Source organism: Callospermophilus lateralis, chromosome 3 (genome assembly GCF_048772815.1).
Source record: "Callospermophilus lateralis isolate mCalLat2 chromosome 3, mCalLat2.hap1, whole genome shotgun sequence".
NCBI lineage: Eukaryota > Metazoa > Chordata > Mammalia > Rodentia > Sciuridae > Callospermophilus > Callospermophilus lateralis.
In genome coordinates, this window is record NC_135307.1 from 88,064,908 (window position 1) to 88,083,281 (window position 18,374).

The 18,374-nt window shown below is 41.5% G+C and overlaps 2 protein-coding genes, 1 non-coding gene and 1 pseudogene across 5 annotated transcripts in view; 2 read left to right on the top strand and 2 right to left on the bottom strand.

The window, feature by feature from the left end:
- The window catches only part of Ndufaf1 (NADH:ubiquinone oxidoreductase complex assembly factor 1), a 17,809-nt gene extending 14,829 nt beyond the window's left edge, over nt 1-2,980 (bottom strand). Inside the window, exons 1-2 of one of the 3 annotated variants that reach the window (XM_076850580.1) lie at nt 2,854-2,980; nt 1,876-1,945 (exon numbers count right to left, since the gene is read on the bottom strand). The gene's annotated coding sequence lies outside the window, so the exon portion shown is untranslated. The remainder of the gene's footprint in view (nt 1-1,875; nt 1,946-2,853) is intronic. The other 2 variants (XM_076850579.1, XM_076850581.1) reach the window with 2 other exon arrangements.
- Nucleotides 2,812-13,583, top strand: LOC143394742 (small ribosomal subunit protein eS6 pseudogene; annotated as a pseudogene).
- On the bottom strand, nt 10,344-10,445 carry LOC143396030 (U6 spliceosomal RNA). The gene has a single exon (XR_013090924.1). It is a non-coding gene; the product is annotated as a U6 spliceosomal RNA (small nuclear RNA).
- A 4,040-nt stretch (nt 13,584-17,623) lies between the features above and the next one.
- Rtf1 (RTF1 homolog, Paf1/RNA polymerase II complex component) overlaps nt 17,624-18,374 on the top strand; it is a 56,291-nt gene continuing 55,540 nt past the window's right edge. The window contains exon 1 of the mRNA XM_076850583.1: nt 17,624-17,821. Coding sequence (XP_076706698.1) covers nt 17,624-17,821 — 198 coding nt within the window. The remainder of the gene's footprint in view (nt 17,822-18,374) is intronic.

Sequence of the window (18,374 nt, forward strand, 5' to 3'; positions counted from 1 at the left end):
ATTTAAACTCCTAAAATGGCACACAGGGCTCTCCAAAATGTGCCCACCTGACTAACTTCTCATATCCCTGGGCAAAACCCTCAGCTATAATATGACCATCTGAATCATGTCTGAATGCAGCAAAAACATGAATATTGTTCAAACCACAAAAATGAGCAGGGCTGGGGGTGTAGCTCTATGGGAGAGCGCTTATCTACTATATACAAGATTCTGGGCTTGATCCCCAGCACAGCAAAAGTTAAAGAAGAAAAACCAAACATTTTACTTTTCAGGCTGAATGAGTGAATGCTGCATCTTGACCAATCATAGCGTTAGTCTCACTTCCAGTTTTCTCTCCCAATCATAGAATTACCTTCACTTCCTCATAGTACTCTCCCTAATATCAAGGCTAAATACAGAAAGTCCTTTCTAGAACCCTGTTACTGAGGTGCCCCATGTTTCCCCAGGGTGTGTGTTCTCCCCCTCACAAGAGGTAATAAACCCAACTTACTCAACTACAGGCATGTTCCAGGTAGTCACTGATTGACACTATATTCTTTCTTCATATTCTCCTAAGAATCCATGCATACCGCTCATAGCTTTCACATAACATTAGAATCTTTTTTTGTTGTTGTTGTTTGTTTTTAACTAGCTAGTTAACTTTAGAGACTCTGGCTGAAACAGTAATGTTTGTGGAATAAATGAAAACCATATACGAATTTTTTTCACATAAACTAAAAGCATAAGGGAACCAATAAAAATAAAAAGAGGAATTGTGGCTCAGCGGGTAGAGTGCTCGCCTAGCATGTGGGAGGCCCTGGGTTTGATCCTCAGAACCATATCTGGGTTTGATCCTCAGAACCATATAAAAATAAATAAAATAAAGGTATTGTGTCCATCTACAACAAAAAAAATAAATATTAAAAAAAAAGAATTGATCTGAGATCCTGAAATAATGAGTAATAAAGTTCACTCATTGGTCATAGTTTTTTTTTTTAATATTTATTTTTTAGGTGTAGATGGACACTACACAATGTCTTTATTTATTTTTTTATGTGGTTCTGAGAATCGAACCCGGATCCCCGCAGTGCTAGGCAAGCACTCTGCCGCCGAGCCACAATCCCAGCCCCCCTCATTGGCCATATATGCATGATTTTACCTTACATATTTAAAAATTTATAAAAACAAATGATAAGCCCCATAAAATGTAATTTTATACAATCAGAAAAATGATTCTTTTAAACTAGGTGTGACCTATAATCCCAGAAGCTCAGGAGGCTGAGGCAGGAAGATCCAGAGTTCAAAGCCAGTCTCAGCAACAGTGAGATGCTAAGCAACTCAGTAAAATCCTAACTCTAAATAAGGTACAAAATATGGCTGGGGCTGTGGCTCAGTGGTTGAGTAGCCCTGAGTCCAATCCCAGGTACAATCAATTAATCAATCATTCAGGGTGCAGTGGTGCAAGACTGTAATACTAGCAGCTGGGAAGGCTGAGGCAGGAGGATCACTGAGTTGAAAGCCAGCATCAGCATCTTATGAGGCCCTAAGCACCTCAGTGAGACCTTGTCTCTAAATAAAACACGAAAAAGGGCTGGGAATGTGGCTCCTTGATTAAGCTACCCTGGGTTCAATCCCCAGGTTCCAAAAAATAACATATAAAAATAAAAAGGGCTGGAGATGGAGCTCAGTGGTAGAGTGTCCTAGGCTCAATCTCCAGTACAATAATATTAATAATATTACAATATTATTATTATTAAAATTATTCTTCTGAACCCCATGCTCAGGCTACAATACTGTTGCAAATTAAAAGGAACCAAAATTGCATATACCCTAATGTTTCACATACAAAAATCCACAGATGGGCTGGGGATGTGGCTCAAGTGGTAGGGCACTCGCCTGGCATGCATGTGGCCCGGGTTGGATCCTCAGCACCACATACAAACAAAGATGTTGTGTCCGCCAAGAACTGAAAAATAAATATTAAAATATTAAATATTCTCATTCTCTCTCTCTCTCTCTAAGAAAATAAAATAAAATAAAATAATAAAAATCCACAGACAAGAAATATTGGAGGGAAGGCTTAAAATATTATGTAGGATGATGGAATTGTGTAACATTATTTACCCTGTTTTCCAAACCTTCAGTTGTTACTTCTCCAATAATAGTATAACTTTAGTTACAAATGTTTGTAGGGATCTTTTGTCAGCACGGGGAAATTGAACCCAGTAGCGCTCTTACCACTAAGATATATCCCCAGCCCTTTTTATTTTTTATTTTGAGATAGAGGCTCGCTAATTTGCTGGCCTCGAACTTGCCATCCTCCTCCATCAGCCTCTCAAGTCGCTGGGATTACAAGCATGTGCCACCACGCCTGGCTGTTATTTTTAAGAAGGGGTCTTGCTATGTTGAGCAGGCTGGTTTCAAACTCCTGGGCGCAAGTGATCCTTCCAGCCCAGTCTCCCAAGTAGCTGGAATTACAGGCGAGTGCCAACGTGCCCGGCACTGTTTGCCCTTTGTATTTTCATCTATAAAGTCAAACCTAGTAGCTGGACGACGCCAGGCCGAGGTTAACGGTGAGTTCGACAACGGAATCCACGCTGCTGGAAGTAAGTTAACATCAGTAAAAACCAGAGCGTACTTACTACCTGCCAGAAACTGTCCTGTTTTTTCATTCACTCTTCACAACTCTGAGAGGTACTATCGTTATTCCAATTACAGACACGAGGTTCCAAGACTAAATTAACCCAGGTCACACAGTTAGCGGCAAAACTAACTTTGAAGTCCAGACATTTAGCTCCCGACCCGGGCCAGATATAGCCCAGCCACGGAAAGATGGATGCTTTCGGTATTGCAGCAGCCTCCCTCAGTCCTCACCTGCAAGGGGTGCGTCGCTCTCCCCTGCCCCAAAGTTCCAACTGCTGTTCAGCGACTGCTCACCTTCCACTAGACTAAGCAAGGTTTCCGCCCGGGTCCTCCACATTTTCCTGCCGGGTTCTCCACTATTCCTGTGACGGTCCATCTGCTTTTTCCTTCCGGAGGCAAACTACGTGTTTAAACACTAGAGTTCCAGGAAAGGTCCCGGAACAGGACCATCCAAAGTCTTGTATTCCTGTCCCCGGAAAGCCCGGCTTTCACTCTTCCTGATCTTTTCTGCCCTTTGTGAGAGAGGGGAGAATTTAGGGAAGTTTTTCGTTTCTCCTTCCTGTATCCCGCTCTTAGGCTGCCAACCCCTCCTGTATCTTTCGAATAGGAGCTAATTATTGCTCTCGTTCATTCATTCTTCAGGCGCCTAGGTGCCTTAGTGCCTCATCTTCCCCCAATCTCCCAAGAACTGCCCGTGACCTCAGAAAGCTATTTCTGTTGGTTCTGCCCGCTTAGAGACCTCCACGCAAATGTTCTGCAGCCCTTCCCCAATCTCACTCAGTGGGGTCACCCACTCAACTGGACTTTCATACTTCCATTATATATTTTTTTTCCTTTTTCTTTCTTTTTTATTGAACCCAGGCGTAGCTCCCCCTGAGCTATGTCCCCAGCCTTTTTTATTTTTTTTATTTTGAGACAGGGTCTTGCTAATTTGCCTAGGGACTCGCAAAATTGATGAGGCTGGCTTTGAACTTGCAATCCTCCTGCCTCAGTCTCCCAAATCACTGGGATTACAGACTTGCATCACCATGCTGGGCCTATACCTTCTTTTGCAGCTTCAAATACGAGTTATATACAGACAATTTAATAAACTTGTTTCCTAAACCCCAGCATTCATTTATAACTGTTGTAGCAATTCCAGGTGTGGGATACACTACCAGCATCTCAAATATGTCTAAAGCTGAATGCACCACATTTTCACATATTAACTCCTCCTTTTATTGTCCATATTTCTATAATTTCCCACATGCTTCCAAGCTGGAAATCATTGGCTAATATTAGTTCCTGTCCAAAACCTTCACTCACACACCCCAAATCCTCTTGAGTCCTCTTTCCTTTCTTTGATCTCTCGATCGTTCCTTTCAAACCCAGTGATATCCAATAGTCGTTATCTTTACACAGCCTACAGTCAACAGATTGTCCCAATCTGGACATTGGACATGTCTGTTTCCATTTTTTTAATATTACACCTAACCAGGTGTAGTGGCACACAACTGTAATCCCAGCGACTCAGGAGACTGAGGCAGGAGGATTGCAAGTTCAAAGTCAACCTCAGCAACTTAGTGAGACCCTATGCAACTTAACAAGACCCTGTCTCAAAATAAAAAACCAAAAGGAGTGGGGATGTAATTCAGTGGTAAAGCACCAAAAAATAAGTAAAATAAAATGTGGCATCCAAAGCTAAATACCATATTTATTTTGGCATCTATATATGCCATTGCATAAATTCTAAGCCTTCCATGATCTCCTACTCCACCTATCCTATTTATACTTATCTTTAATTTCTCATACCAACTATCTGCCTAAACCACACTCAGTACTCCTCTTAGTGAAGTTAAGGTTTTCTCTGCTCCTCTTTCTGAGAGTTATAGAAAATAATATTCCTACAAGAAAATTTCCCAGGAAAAACAGAAAGACAGTGGGGAAAATGGACAGTGTGATTTGGAAGGAGGGAGAAGAAATTGCCCCCAAAATTAAACCTCTCCCAGTACATTCTTTCCCAGTAACAATGGGACCCGAGGGAAAAAACAAACTTTCATCCCTTCCCAGTTTCATCTCCAGCATCTCCATCAAAGCAAACATTTGCCCCTTCCCAACCAAAAAGGGAGGAGGGTGAATGGTGAAACACTACCCTTTTCCCACTGAGATGAGTCCTGGAAGGAGAAAAGCAAATAGGTAACGATGGATCCCAGAGGAAGGAAGACAGCAATGAACACCAAGTTGTGAGCTTTTCCCAGTGACAATGAATTTCAAACTTTTTACAACTGCCTTCCTGAGTTAAAATTTTAACCTGCACAACTAGGTCCCTGACTATTCGAACAGCATGTCCACAGTCTCCAATGATTAATTCACCCTCATTGTAAACTAAAAACCCAGACTCCTTCTGTGACCCCAGGGGCCATCTCCATACCCAGAAAATGAGCCCTGCCATGCCTGATCCATTGACTTGAAAGCTTGCTGATCTGAGATCTCCTTCCTGCCTCCTGTCGCTTGTCATTTGTTGCCATTCACTTACACTTTCTTTCTCTGCTCAACTTTATTCTTCTTCTCCATTCCAACTACTTGGTCTCCTGTGTTTACATGACCTTCCACATTTCAGCTGATTGATTCAATGGTAGACACCTGATTTGCACCTGGCTAATCTAGTTTTCTTGAGAATTTTCTGAACTAGACATTTTTTAAAAAGTCTTTTTGACCCTGCTGGCTCCTGCTGAGCTTCTTAAGTACTTGCTAATATTGTGAAGGAAATTGGTTTGCAGCATGAGAAAATAAAATCTAGATGCTGATAAAGGCAGAGTTTGAAGGATAAGTGAAAATTCCAATTAGTATTCATGTCTTCTATTTGAGTTATTCCTGAGGTTCAGTTCTATTTATGCCCCCCCATATAGCTCAGCTCTTCCCTTAACTTCTAAACACGAACACATTTATTTTACTTAAATTAATTATTTAGATTTTTACCACTTACAATCAATGGTTAAACTTGAATATATTGTTAAGGATTAGGGTCACCTGTGAATGACAAGATGCTTTTAGAAGTAGCATGAATAAACAGGGTATGGTGATATACCACAGCTGTTTTCCCAGTGACTCTGGAGACTGAAGCAGGAGGATCACAATTCCACACCAGTTTCATCAATTTAGCAAGACCCTAAGCAACTTAGCAAGACCCTATTTCTTTCTTTTTTTTTTTTTTTTTACTTTTTTACCTTTATTTTTTATTTAATTGATTTTATTTTCTTTTAAATACATGACAGCGAAATGCATTACAATTCTTATTACACATATAGAGCACAATTTTTCATATCTTTGTATATAAAGTATGTTCATGCCAATTCATGTCTTTATACATGTACTTTGTTTTTTTTTTTAAAGAGAGAGAGAGAGAGAGAGGAGGGAGAGAGAGAAAATCTTTTTTTTTAATATTTATTTTATTTTTTTAGTTTTCGGCGGACACAACATCTTTCTTTGTATGTGGTGCTGAGGATTGAACCCGGGCCGCATGCACACCAGGCGAGCGCGCTACCACTTGAGCCACATCCCCAGCCCATGTACTTTGTTTTTGTTTGTTTGTTTTTGCATTACAATTCTTATTACACATATATACCACAATTTTTCATATCTATGTTTATATATAATAATAATTATATATAAAGTAGGTTGACATTCAATTCGTGTCTTCATACATGTACTTTGGATAATGATGTCCATCACATTCCACCATCCTTGCTACTCCCCTGCCTCCTCCCTTTCCCTCCCTCCCCTCTTCCCTATCTAGAATTCATCTATTCCTCCTATGTTCCCCCTCCCTACCCGACTATGAATCAGCCTCCTTATATCAGAGAAAACATTTGGCATTTGTTTTTTTGAGATTGGCTAACTTCACTTGCAAGACGCTATTTCTAAGTAAAAAATGAAAAGGGCCAGGTGAAGTGACACATGTCTGTAATCCCAGTGGCTTGGGAGGCTCAGACAGGAGGATCATGAGTTCAAAGCCTGCCTCTGCAAAAAGCGAGATGCTAAGCAACTCACTGAGACCTTGTCTCTAAATAAAATAAAAAATAGGGTTGAGGATGTGGCTCAGTGGTGGAGTGCCCCTAAGTTCAATCTCCAGTACCTCCTCAAAATATATAAATTAATAAATAAATAATAAATAAAAAGGGCTTAGGATGCAGCTCAGTGATAAAGCATCCCTGTATTCCATCCTTGGTACAAAGAGGGGAATAAATGGAAGACAAGTTTTTTGGGGGGGTGGTCTTTATGTTTGTTTGTTTTTGTACCAGGCATTGAACCCGGGAGTACATAACCACTGTCCCCAGCCTTTTTATATTATATTTAGAAACTGGGTCTCACTGAGTTGCTTAAGCCCTCACTAAATTGCTGAGGCTGGCTTTGAACTCACCATCCTCCTGCCTCAGCCTCCTAAGCTGCTGGGATTACAGGTATGTGCCACTACAGTGGGCTATTTGTGGTTTTATAAAATTTTTAGGATTTTCTTTTTTATTTATATGAAATATTGGAATTTTATAGAGATTGCATTGAATCTATAGATAGGCTTGAGTAGTATGGGCTTTTTATTTGTAACTGAAATATAATAATTGTACATATGTGTAGGAATCAATGTGATATTTTGATACATTTTTTAAAATTTTTTAGTTGTCAATGGACCTTTATTTTTATTTATTTACATGTAGTGCTGAGAATCCAACCCAGTGCCTCACAGGTGCTGGGCAAGTGCTCTACCACTGAACCATAACCCCAGCCCTTGATACATTTTAACAATATAAATTCTTCTAATCCTTGAATATGAGATATCTTTACATTTATTTGTGTCTTCTTGAATTTCTGTCATTAGTGTTTTGTTTTTTGGTACCAGGATATTGAATCCATGGCACTTAACCACTGAGCTACATCCCCACCCCTTTTTATTTTTTATTTTGAGACTAGGTCTCATTAAGTTGCTCAGGGCCTCAATAAATTGCTGAGGCTGGTTTTGATCTTGTAATCCTCCTTCCTCAGCCTCAGTAGTGGCTAGGATTACAAGTGTGGGCCACCACAGGCAGCTCATTAGTATTTTATAATTTCCAATGTACAAATCTTTCTTTTGTCTTCTTGGTTAAGTTTATTCCTAAATCATTTTGTTTTTGTTTTTCCAAGTCTCTGGTTTTATTTCTTTTTGGTATGTGTCCAGAAGTGGAATGGCTGGATCATTAGGTAACTCTTTTCAATTTTTTAGTGACTGCCATATCATTTTCTACATTGGCTGTACAATTTTATATTTCTATCAACAATGCATAATGGTTCAAATTTCTCCACATCACCCCAATGTTTCTTTTTGTTGTTGTTTCTAATAGTTATTCAAATTGGTGTGAAGTGGTGCCTTATTGTGGCTTTGATTTGCATTACTCTATCATTGGTTGTTAGTTTTTTTCCTTATGTATAGGAGTCTCCATGAATAATTGTGTGTGTGTGTGTGTGTGTGTGTGTGTGTGTGTGTGTGTTTTGCTGGGGATTGAACCCAGGGCCTTGTACACAGGAGGCAAGCACTCTACCAACTGAGCTATATCCCCAGTCCCAACTCCAAGAATATTTACCATAGTGTGGAAAGGGAGGCCTGAGGGGAATAAACTTTTTCAAATCCAGAAGAAATAATGTGTTGGATGCAGTAACATATGTCTGTAATTCCAACTGTTTCAGAGGCCAAGGCAGGAGATTTGAAAGTTCCAAGGCCCACCTGGGCAATTTAGTGAGACCCTGTCTCAAAATAAGAAATAAAAAGGGCTGGGGGGTGTGGCTCAGTAGTTAAAACACCCTTGGGTTCAATCCCTGGTATCAAAAAAAAAAAAAAAAAAAGCAAACAAACAAAGTTTACCAGAGCTGACTGGAGGTTTCTACTCCCTTCTGGGAACCTCCTTGGACCTAATCCAGTAATAGCTTGGGGTACAGTTTCTCCAGTAGAAAATAGATGCTGACCAATAAAAGTTACTGACAGCAGCCTGAGCTGTAGTTTATTTGTGGTAAAAAGGAAATTTTGTTTACATTATAAATTATATAGAATTGAATAATAATACTAGCATGTAGCTCAGTTAAAGAGTGTGTATCTAGCATTCACAAGTGCCTGGGTTCAATCCCCAGCATCACACACACAAAAAAGTAATGATAATAAAAGTAATACATGTCATAATTAGTGGAGGGAAGGAAGACCATGATGGCAACAAAGCCCTTCCTAGGTTCAATCCTCAATACCAAAAAAAAAAAAAAAAAAAGTAGCAACACCTTAATGTAGTTGGGGTTGTGGCTTAGTGGTAGAGCACTTGTCTAGCATGTGCAAGGTCCTGGGTTTAATACTCAGCACCACATAAAAATAAATAAATAAAATAAAGGTATTGTGTCCAACTACTTCTAAAAAATAAATATTTTTAAAAATGTATAGCATAATCTGTGGGTTTTTTTTTAAAAAAAAAAAAGAAACCCAGAATCTTGCACATGCTGGACAAGTGAGCTACAACCTCAGTCCTTTTAGAAACTTTTGTAAGTGTTCAATAAAGCTAATTGTTATTGTTAAACTCTGGAATAGGTCTGGGGATGTGGCTCAAGCGGTAGCACGCTTGCCTGTCATGCATGCGGCCCAGGTCCGATCCTCAGCACCACATACAAACAAAGATGTCGTGTCTGCCGATTTCTAAAAAATAAATATTAAAAAAAAATTCTCCCTCTCTCACTCTCTCTTTAAAAAAAATTAAAAATAAATAAAAATAAAAAAATTAACTCTGGAATAGTGCTCAATGAATACACAATCTAGTATAAGCAAATATTTGCAGCATGTGAAAAGAACTATAGAAGAGGGGCTGGGATTGTGGCTCAGCAGTAGAGCACTCGCCTAGCAAGTGCACACCCTGGGTCCGATCCGCAGCACCACATAAAAATAAAAAAAGGTATTGGGTACAACTACAACTAAAAAAATAAATATTAAAAAAAGAACTATAGAAGAGAGAGGTACTAAGTACAAGTCAGGCCCAGTGAATAGTGTAACGAGCACTTACAGGCCAGTTACTGGGCTTTGCACTCTTTGGGCATTTTCTTTTAATCTTCACGACAATGCCATGAAATGGGTACTGATATGACACCAGTTTTCCAGCTTAGGAAACTAAATATTAGAGTTGTTAAGTAACTTTCTGGTCACAAGCTTGTTGAAACTGGTGAAGTGGTAAAGCAGGGATTCATACCACATATGCCCGCTCTCTATGGGATACGTGCTCATTGTCCACTACTTTGTACTTTATCTGCTCATCTGAGTCAGGGAGCATTTCCTAGATGAACATGAGCTGAGCATTGAAGCACAAGGGGAAAAGCAATCCAGGTGAGGAATCGTGTGCACAAAAGCATGAAATTATGAAAGGCATTGTATCTGCAGAACTGGAAAAATTCCAGTTAGCATAATTCCTTACTGATCAAACTCACACACAGATTTGTCTTTGACTTCAGCACTTACCATACCATCTTCTCCCCCTCCCCCACCTTGGTACAGGGGATTGAACCAGGAGCACTTAACTACTGAGTCACATTCCCCAGCCCTTTTTTGTATTTTATTTAGCAACATGTACTCACTGAGTTGCTTAGGACCTCGCTGAGTTGCTGAGTCTAGCTTTGAACTTGCAATCCTCCTGCCTCAGCCTCCCAACCCAGAGAATACAGGCATGCACCAGTGTACCCAGCCATGCTTCTTCTTAATGAAACACTTCATGAATTTGCATCATCTTTGCACAGGGACTGTGCTAATCTCTGTTTTATTCCAATTTTAGTATATGTGCTGCCAAAGCAAGCACAATTCGGTCTCCTCCTCCTTCTCCTCTTATTTTTGTGGTATGGGAGATGGAAACCAGGGGTGCTCTACAATTGGGCCACATCCCTAGCCATTCTTATTCTTTAATACAGGATTTTTGTGTGTATATGTGATATTCCTCTTTTTATTATTCTTTTTTATATACAAAATATACAGTAAATTTTGAAATATTATACAAACATAGAATAAGTATAACTTGTTCCAATTAGGATCCCATTATTGTGGTTGTATATGATGTGGAGTTAACATTGGTCCTTTATTTGTATATTAGGATAGGAAAGATATGTCTGACTCATCCTACTGTCTTTCCTATTACCATTCCCCCTCCCTTCCCTTCATTCCCCTTTGTCTAGTCCAATGAACTTCTAATCTTCCCTTCCCTTGTTGTGGGTTAGCATCCAAGACAGGATCTTTCTAAGTTGCTAAGGCTGGCTTTGAACTTTTTATCATTATAACTAATAATATATAGCTCAGATGCGTGACCTCCAAAATTAGTGATTTTTATAAAACTAAAAGCAAGTAACTAAGGGGGAAGATTGGAGCTCAGAATCAGAGAAGTAGAAAGTACAAAGCATTGTTTAGTATAAGTGAGATTAGGCCAGCTGTGTTTGTTGGCAGGTAATTATCAAAGTTAGAATACTGTCTTCTCATGGAGTCTTGGAGACTGAAGTCTTATTCTTTTGATGGTTACATTCCTGAGAAATGACTCTCAAGTCCTTGAGAGATGCTTCTGTGCTATGAAGGATACATATTTACAATTGTAAGCCCTTTTTTCGGGTAAATGCCCAGCAAATGATTGTGGTCCATGGTTTTAGACTTGCAGGAGCATGGCTCTTACAATGAGACTCCACTATTGATTGCTAAGTAGCATTTTCTCTCCTGGTAGTAAAGTAACCTCAAATATTATTAGAGAAACCATTTCTCCACTCTTGGCCATATAATTTAATTCTGAATATAGACCTCGATGTTGTCCTGCCTTGACCCCCAAATTTGGCAACATATCAATGGACTACTCATGACTCATTATATCTTAAATTTTTATCTCATTGTCCTATATGTGAAGTCCCTCATCTTGGTAACCTATATTTGATTGCTTGAAACCCTCTGGGAGTTCTTTTTCAAAGTTAAGTGCAGGCAGGACAGTGACTTGAATTCCTTTTTCCTCATAGTTTCTCCTGATCTTGGTCCTTGGTGTCTTATCATTTCCAATATACAAAAGAAATTTCAGAAGATCAGTTCATGGTCAGTCAATTCCATTGCTCTGGGCCTGCGATAAGGCAGAATATCATGGAGGAAGAGCATGGCAGAGGAAAGTTATTCAGCTCATGGTAGCCAGGAAGCAGAAACAAAGATAGGAACCATTTTTGCAACCTTGAGGAGAGAATCTAGAGTTGCCTGGGTGTAGGTAGAGTGAGATAACAAAGATTAAGGCAGTGGTTATAGCTCAGTGGTATGGCACTCGCCTCACATGTGTGAGGTACTGGGTTCGATTCTCAGGACCATAAATAAATAAATAAATAAATAAATAATAAAGGTCCAGCAACAACTAAAAAAATATTTAATAAAGAGTAAGGCAGGGGGGCTGGGGCTGTGGCTCAAGCGGTAGCGCGCTCACCTGGCATGTGTGCGGCCCAGGTTCGATCCTCAGCACCACATACAAAGATATTGTGTTCGCCGAAAACTGAAAAATAAAGATTTAAATAAAAATTATTAAAAAAAAAAAAAAGAGTAAGGCAGAGCTGGGGATATAGCTCAATTGGTAGTGTGCTTGCTTCACATGCCCAAGGCCCTGAGTTCAATCCCCAGCACCACACAAAAAAAAAAAAAAAAAAAAAGATAAGGCAGAGCCAAAAACAGAAGGAAGCCAGTCTCCTCCTGACAGTGTTTGAGCCACTGAATCAGGCCTTGCCTAAGGCCAGACCTACTTCTGGGCTTTTTAGTCACATGAACCAATAGATTTGTGTGTGTATACATATGGTCCAAGACTGAACATAGGGCTTCATGTAGGAGATATACCCCAACCCCGTCAATACATTATTTTGTTTAAGCCAGAAATATTCTGTTTTTTATTACTATCAGTCAAAACAACCTAACTGGTAAAGTTGTAAAGAAAGAAAATGGAGGGCTGAGGATGTGGCTCAAGCGGTAGCTCGCTCGCCTGGCATGCGTGCTGCCTGGGTTCGATCCTCAGCACCATATACAAACAAAGATGTTGTGTCCACTAAAAAATAAATATTAAAGGTCTTGGGCCAAATGTCACCTTCTCAGAGAGGCATTTAAGAAAAAATGGAACATTATTATGCAAAAAAAGAGACAAATGCCTGCTGGCTCAGCAGTCACACACACACTTAGCACACTGCATCAGTCCCAGCACCCCAAGGTCCCGGCTCCAGGTGGAGAAGGGTCTGAATATCTTCTTCCCAGCCACTGGCTGTCAGAAACTCATTGAAGTGGACAATGAACGCAAACTTTGTACTTTTTATGAGAAGCATATGGCCACAGAAGTTGCTGCAGATGCTCTGGGTGAAGAATGGAAGGGTTATGTGGTCCGAATCAGTGTGGGAATGACAAACAAGGTTTCCCCGTGAAGTAGGGTGTCTTGACCCATGGCCCTGTTCGCCTACTACTGAGTAAGGGGCACTCATGTTATAGACCCAGGCGAACTGGGGAGAGAAAGCGCAAATCTGTTCGAGGTTGCATTGTGGATGCCAATCTGAGCGGTCTCAACTTGGTTATTGTAAAAAAAGGAGAGAAGGATATTCCTGGACTTACTGATACTACTGTACCTTGAAGACTGGCACCCAAAAGAGATAGTAGAATCCGCAAACTTTTCAATTTCTCTAAGGAAGATGATGTCCACCAATATGTTGTCAGAAAACCCTTAAACAAGGAAGGTAAAAAACCCAGGACCAAAGCACCAAAGATTTAGCGTCTTGTTACTCCACGTATCCTGCAACACAAGCGCCTGTGTATTGCTCTGAAGAAACATCGTTCTAAGAAGAATAAAGAAGAGGCTGCAGAATATGCCAAATTTTTGGCCAAGAGAATGAAAGAAGCCAAAGAAAAACGCCAGGAACAGATTGCCAAGAGACGTAGGCTGTCTTCTCTGAGAGCTTCTACTTCTTCTTCTTCTTTTTTTTTTTTAAGAGAGAGAGAGAGAGAGAGAGAGAATTTTATTATTTATTTTTTTAGTTTTCGGCAGACACAACATCTTTGTTTGTATGTGGTGCTGAGGATCGAACCCCGGCAACACGCATGCCAGGCGAGCGCGCTACCACTTGAGCCACATCCCCAGCCCTGAGAGCTTCTACTTCTGAGTTCAGTCAAAAATAAGAATTTTTATCAGTAACAAATAAACAAGATCAGACCTTCAAACACACACACACACACACACACACACACACACACACACATAAAAGAGACAAATGCCAAAGAAATTTTCACTTTTCAGACAAAGAAAATATGCTATAAGGAGCCAGCAGTGAGACTAAAGACACAGAAAATAAAAGCAATAATCAATAGAAGTACCTAATGCTTTTGAGACATAGAAGCATCTGAATGTAGAATATAGGAAAAATTTTAGACAAAAGGGATGCCCACCAGTACCTGGGAAAAAGTAATCAGTCATCAAATATTTGTCCAATGAGTAGATTAATTATTTGGTATCTTCTGAAAACTCCTATATAATGGCAGATAACAGGTTTTTCAAGGCTACATTTTTTTTTTTTCATCTTTAAACTTTTCATGTCATTCTCAGAGGTTATCGTGGGCTCATCTTTTAGAATAGTTTTTTTGGTGGTACTGGGGATTGAACCAAGTGCAGTGCCCATGTTAGACAAATGCTCTACCACTGAGAATGAGCTACATCACCAGTTCAGACTTGAATTTTAACAAGTTTGTAGATGATTTTCACTTGCATTCAAGAATCACTAAATTTGATTTTTTTAAAACTTTTTTTTAGCGAATTTTTTTAATATTTATTTTTTGTTTATTTTAGTTTTCGGCAGACACAACATCTTTGTTCTTATGTGGTGCTGAGGATCGAACCCAGGCCGCACGCATGCCAGGCGAGCGTGCTACCGCTTGAGCCACATCCCCAGCCCACTAAATTTGATTTTAAGAGTGGTATCTTGTTCACCTTTGTTTCTGCAGAAATTCATTCAGTGCCTGGCACAGAAAGCTGGTTTCTCAACTATTTGACATGTGAAATATGTAAGATAGGGAATCCTGTACTATTAAATAAGCCCACAAGTTTGGCCTTTGATAAAGCAAAAATTTATATTGTAGGATTTCTAAGGTAACTGTTGAATACTTGTCAGTTCATTATACATTTCTATTTTCTGTTTATATTTGAAAATTTCCACAATAAAATTTTTCTAAAGAAATTAAAAATGTGTGATTCCCTGGTATTAGTGGTTTCAAACAGCTGTTACAATCAGCTGTGACATATGTCTCAAGTAATGAGTAAATAATTACACTCAATAATTAAAGTTAGCTGAGGACAGTGGTGCATGCCTGTAATCCTAGCAGTCATTTTCCTTTCCATAAATTGAGATCAATCTTGTTCCATTCTCCTTACTCTCCAGTCACTTTTAGTTTCATGTTAGTAAATAGATCTCAAAGCCAGGTATGATGTTGTACACCTGTAATCTCAGAAATTCAGGAGGCTGAGGCAGGAGGATCACAAGGACAGGAAATAGGTCAGAAAATTGACAGCAGGTGCCTCCAGTAAGAAGTTAGCATTTCTTGTCCACTTTCATATCTGAGCCAATTTTCAGATTCTGAACTCAGGTCTTAAAGAGAAAAGGACACCTAAAGGGAGGTCCCTGCAACACCATGGCTGCTGCGACCAGCGCCGCCAAACTAGCAGGTTCCAGTGTCCTATGCCTTTATATAGGACTTTCCCAGCCTCCAAGTATGCCACAGCCATGAAGTCATCAGGGACCCCAATCTCAGACATTGGTCTCCCAGTCACTGTCACCATTCTCCACATATGGCAAATATTCACAGCAATGATTCCCCTAGTCTTTCTGCCAAAGTTCACATACACACATACATTTTTTTGGGGAGTGGGTACTGGGGATTGAACTCGGGTGCTTGACCACTGAGCCACATCCCCAGCCCTAATTTTTTTGGATTTTATTTAAAGACAGGATCTCATTAAGTTGCTTTGCATCTCACTGTTACTGAGGCTGGCTTTGAATTCGTGATTCTCCTCACCACTGCACCTGGCACACACATAAACTTTTTTTTCTCTTTTTAGTACTGGGGATTTAACCCAGGGATTGTTGTACCAGTGAGCTAAATCCATAGTCCTTTTTATTTTGAGACAGGGTCTCACTAAATTGCTTAGGGTCTAGCTAAGTTGCTGAGACTGGCTTTGAACTCTCTCTCCTCCTGCTTCAATCTCTCAAGACACTGGGATTGCAGGCCTGCGCCACCATGCCCAGCTGCTTATTTTTAATTAAAAAAAAATAATATGGTTGTGAGCTGGGCTCAGTGGTGCATGCCTGTAATCCCAGCGGCTCAGGAGGCTGAGGCAAGAGCAGATCATGGTTCAAAGCCAGCCTCAGCAGCAGCGAGGCGCTGAGCAACTCAGTGAGAACCTGTCTCTAAATAAAAAATACAAAATAGGACTGGGGATGTGGCTGAGTGCCCCTGAGTTCAATCCCCAGTACCCAAAAGAGAAAGATATATAGATTGTAAGGAATAGAAAACCAACTCATTTGTTAGTGAACCCATAGTTTTTGCCACTTTGCATTTTCTCAAACAACAGATGTAAAAATTTCTTTTGTCCTCTGGGGTGGCCTGTATAAAAAGGGGTCCTTACAGCATTTTAAATGTACATGCCTTTTTCAATATGTACGTCATGAATGTAAACTCTTGAGAGCAGGGAACTTGTTTTATTCAGATATGTAATATGTACTTGATAAATACATGTTAAATAAATATTTGCACACAAAGACAATTTTGTTTCAGAAAAGAATACATGGATTTCTTGGAATGACAGAATTTTATATAGTTTTCTTTCCCTTTATACCCTTCTAAGTTGATTTATAATATGGAGAAATCATTTTATAAATAAAAAATCTAGTTTCCAAAACTATTTTAAAATTATGATAAAAATTTATTCTTGGTATAAAAAGTTCAAACAGCACCAAAGACTATAAAGTAAAAAATAAAAATTGGTAGGGGCTGGGGCTGGGGCTGTAGCTCAGTGGTAGAGTGCCCACCTAGCATGTGTGAGTACCTGGGTTCGATTCTCAGCACAACATAAAAAATAATAGATATAAAAAAAAGAGAAAAGAGATGTTTAAAAAATAAATAAATAAAATAAAAATTGGGCTGGGGACGTGGCTCAGTGATAGAACACTTGCCCAGCATGGGTGAGGCCCTGGGTTCTCTCCCCAACACTTCAAAACTAAATCTAGGATATGAATCTTAATGTTATACATCACTATTATGAACCTAAAAAATATTAGGCTCCAAACGACAGGAGCTGCATCCTTCCCCCGCCCATCTCCCTAACCACACCTGCTGCTCCGGCTATAAAGAATTTCAGTTCCCGGATCCCAAAGGTTTGTCTTTCTCTCTCTCTCTCTCCGGTTTTGTTTGTTTGTTTGCTTGTCGGGCATGGGTATCGAACCAAATCGCTGGGCCTTTTCCCACGCAGTTCTCTGCTTGGAACACTCTTCCGTCCATTCTTCTTTTGGGTAACTCAGATGCATTCTTCGGGTCCCAACTCAGCTGTGACTTAGATAGTTCACGTAGGTAGGCTCAGTCCCTCAACCGGTGTGCTCGGCAAGTCTCGGACGACTGTGCTGTCCACTGGGGTAACCCTCGAAGTGGTCTTCCACACTCCATCAGTTTCGGAGAACTGAAAGGACGGAGACGCGTGTGCTTTCAGAACGGACCTAGGTCCTTCGGGCTTCAGCCCCTGATAGGTAGGTAGCTGACCGAGCGCGGGCCTGGCAGCCGAGAAACAGCCAAGGTTTCCGGGGCCGGTCCCCGGCAGGACAACGGCAGTGCTCTGCCGGGAAACCCTGAGCACACGGCCCCGCCTCCCACGGTGCGTCGGGGGTGGGGCAGGGCGGGGCGCCGGGCGCCAGCGAACGGCGAGCGCCTGGTGGGGGGCGGGGTCAGGGGCGGAGCGGAGCGCGCATGCGCGGTCGCCTTTGTGTGGGTCGAGCAGCGGCGGCTTCGGCGGCAGTGGCGGTCCCACTGGCAGGCGGGCAAGAGGGGAGTCCGGGCGGCGTCCGGCGTGGGAGCCGGGGGACCAACATGGTAAAGAAGCGGAAAGGCCGCGTCGTGATCGACTCAGACACGGAGGACAGCGGCAGCGACGAGAACCTGGATCAGGTGAGGGCAGGCCGCGGAGGCGCGGGCGGGCAGAGCAGGAGGGCTGAGTCCCAGCCACTGGAGCCCGGAGCCGGCCGGGCCCGGAGTCTCCTGGCCTGAGCGCCTGACCCGCCCGGTGTCCTGACTGCTGCTGCAACCCGCTTCTTGTCCTACTCGCAGCATCCAGGGCCCTCCGAGTCTAGCCCAGGCCTGGAGACCGAGCACCGAGGACTTGGCGCCTTGGGCGGGGAGGCGGGGCAGGGACCGGGCAGATGGGCCTCGGGCTCTGGGGTACTGAAGGGGGCCACGATCAGATCTACTGGGGCCGGATCGGGGCGGCAGGCTGCAAGCCAAGCGATCCGGGCCTGGAGAGATAGGAAGTATCGCTCGCCAACCCTGGAAGCTGGGAGGTTTTGGAGGAGGTGCAAGGGTAAGCGTGGGGCGATGGGAGGGGGAGAGAGCTGAGAAGGTGCGGACTCAGGAAGATGAAGTTTTTTAGGAAAGGGGTTGTGGACAGAGAGGAAGAACATTGGTAAATGTTCCGAGGAGTTCTGCTTGCTTGGCGAGGAAGTCT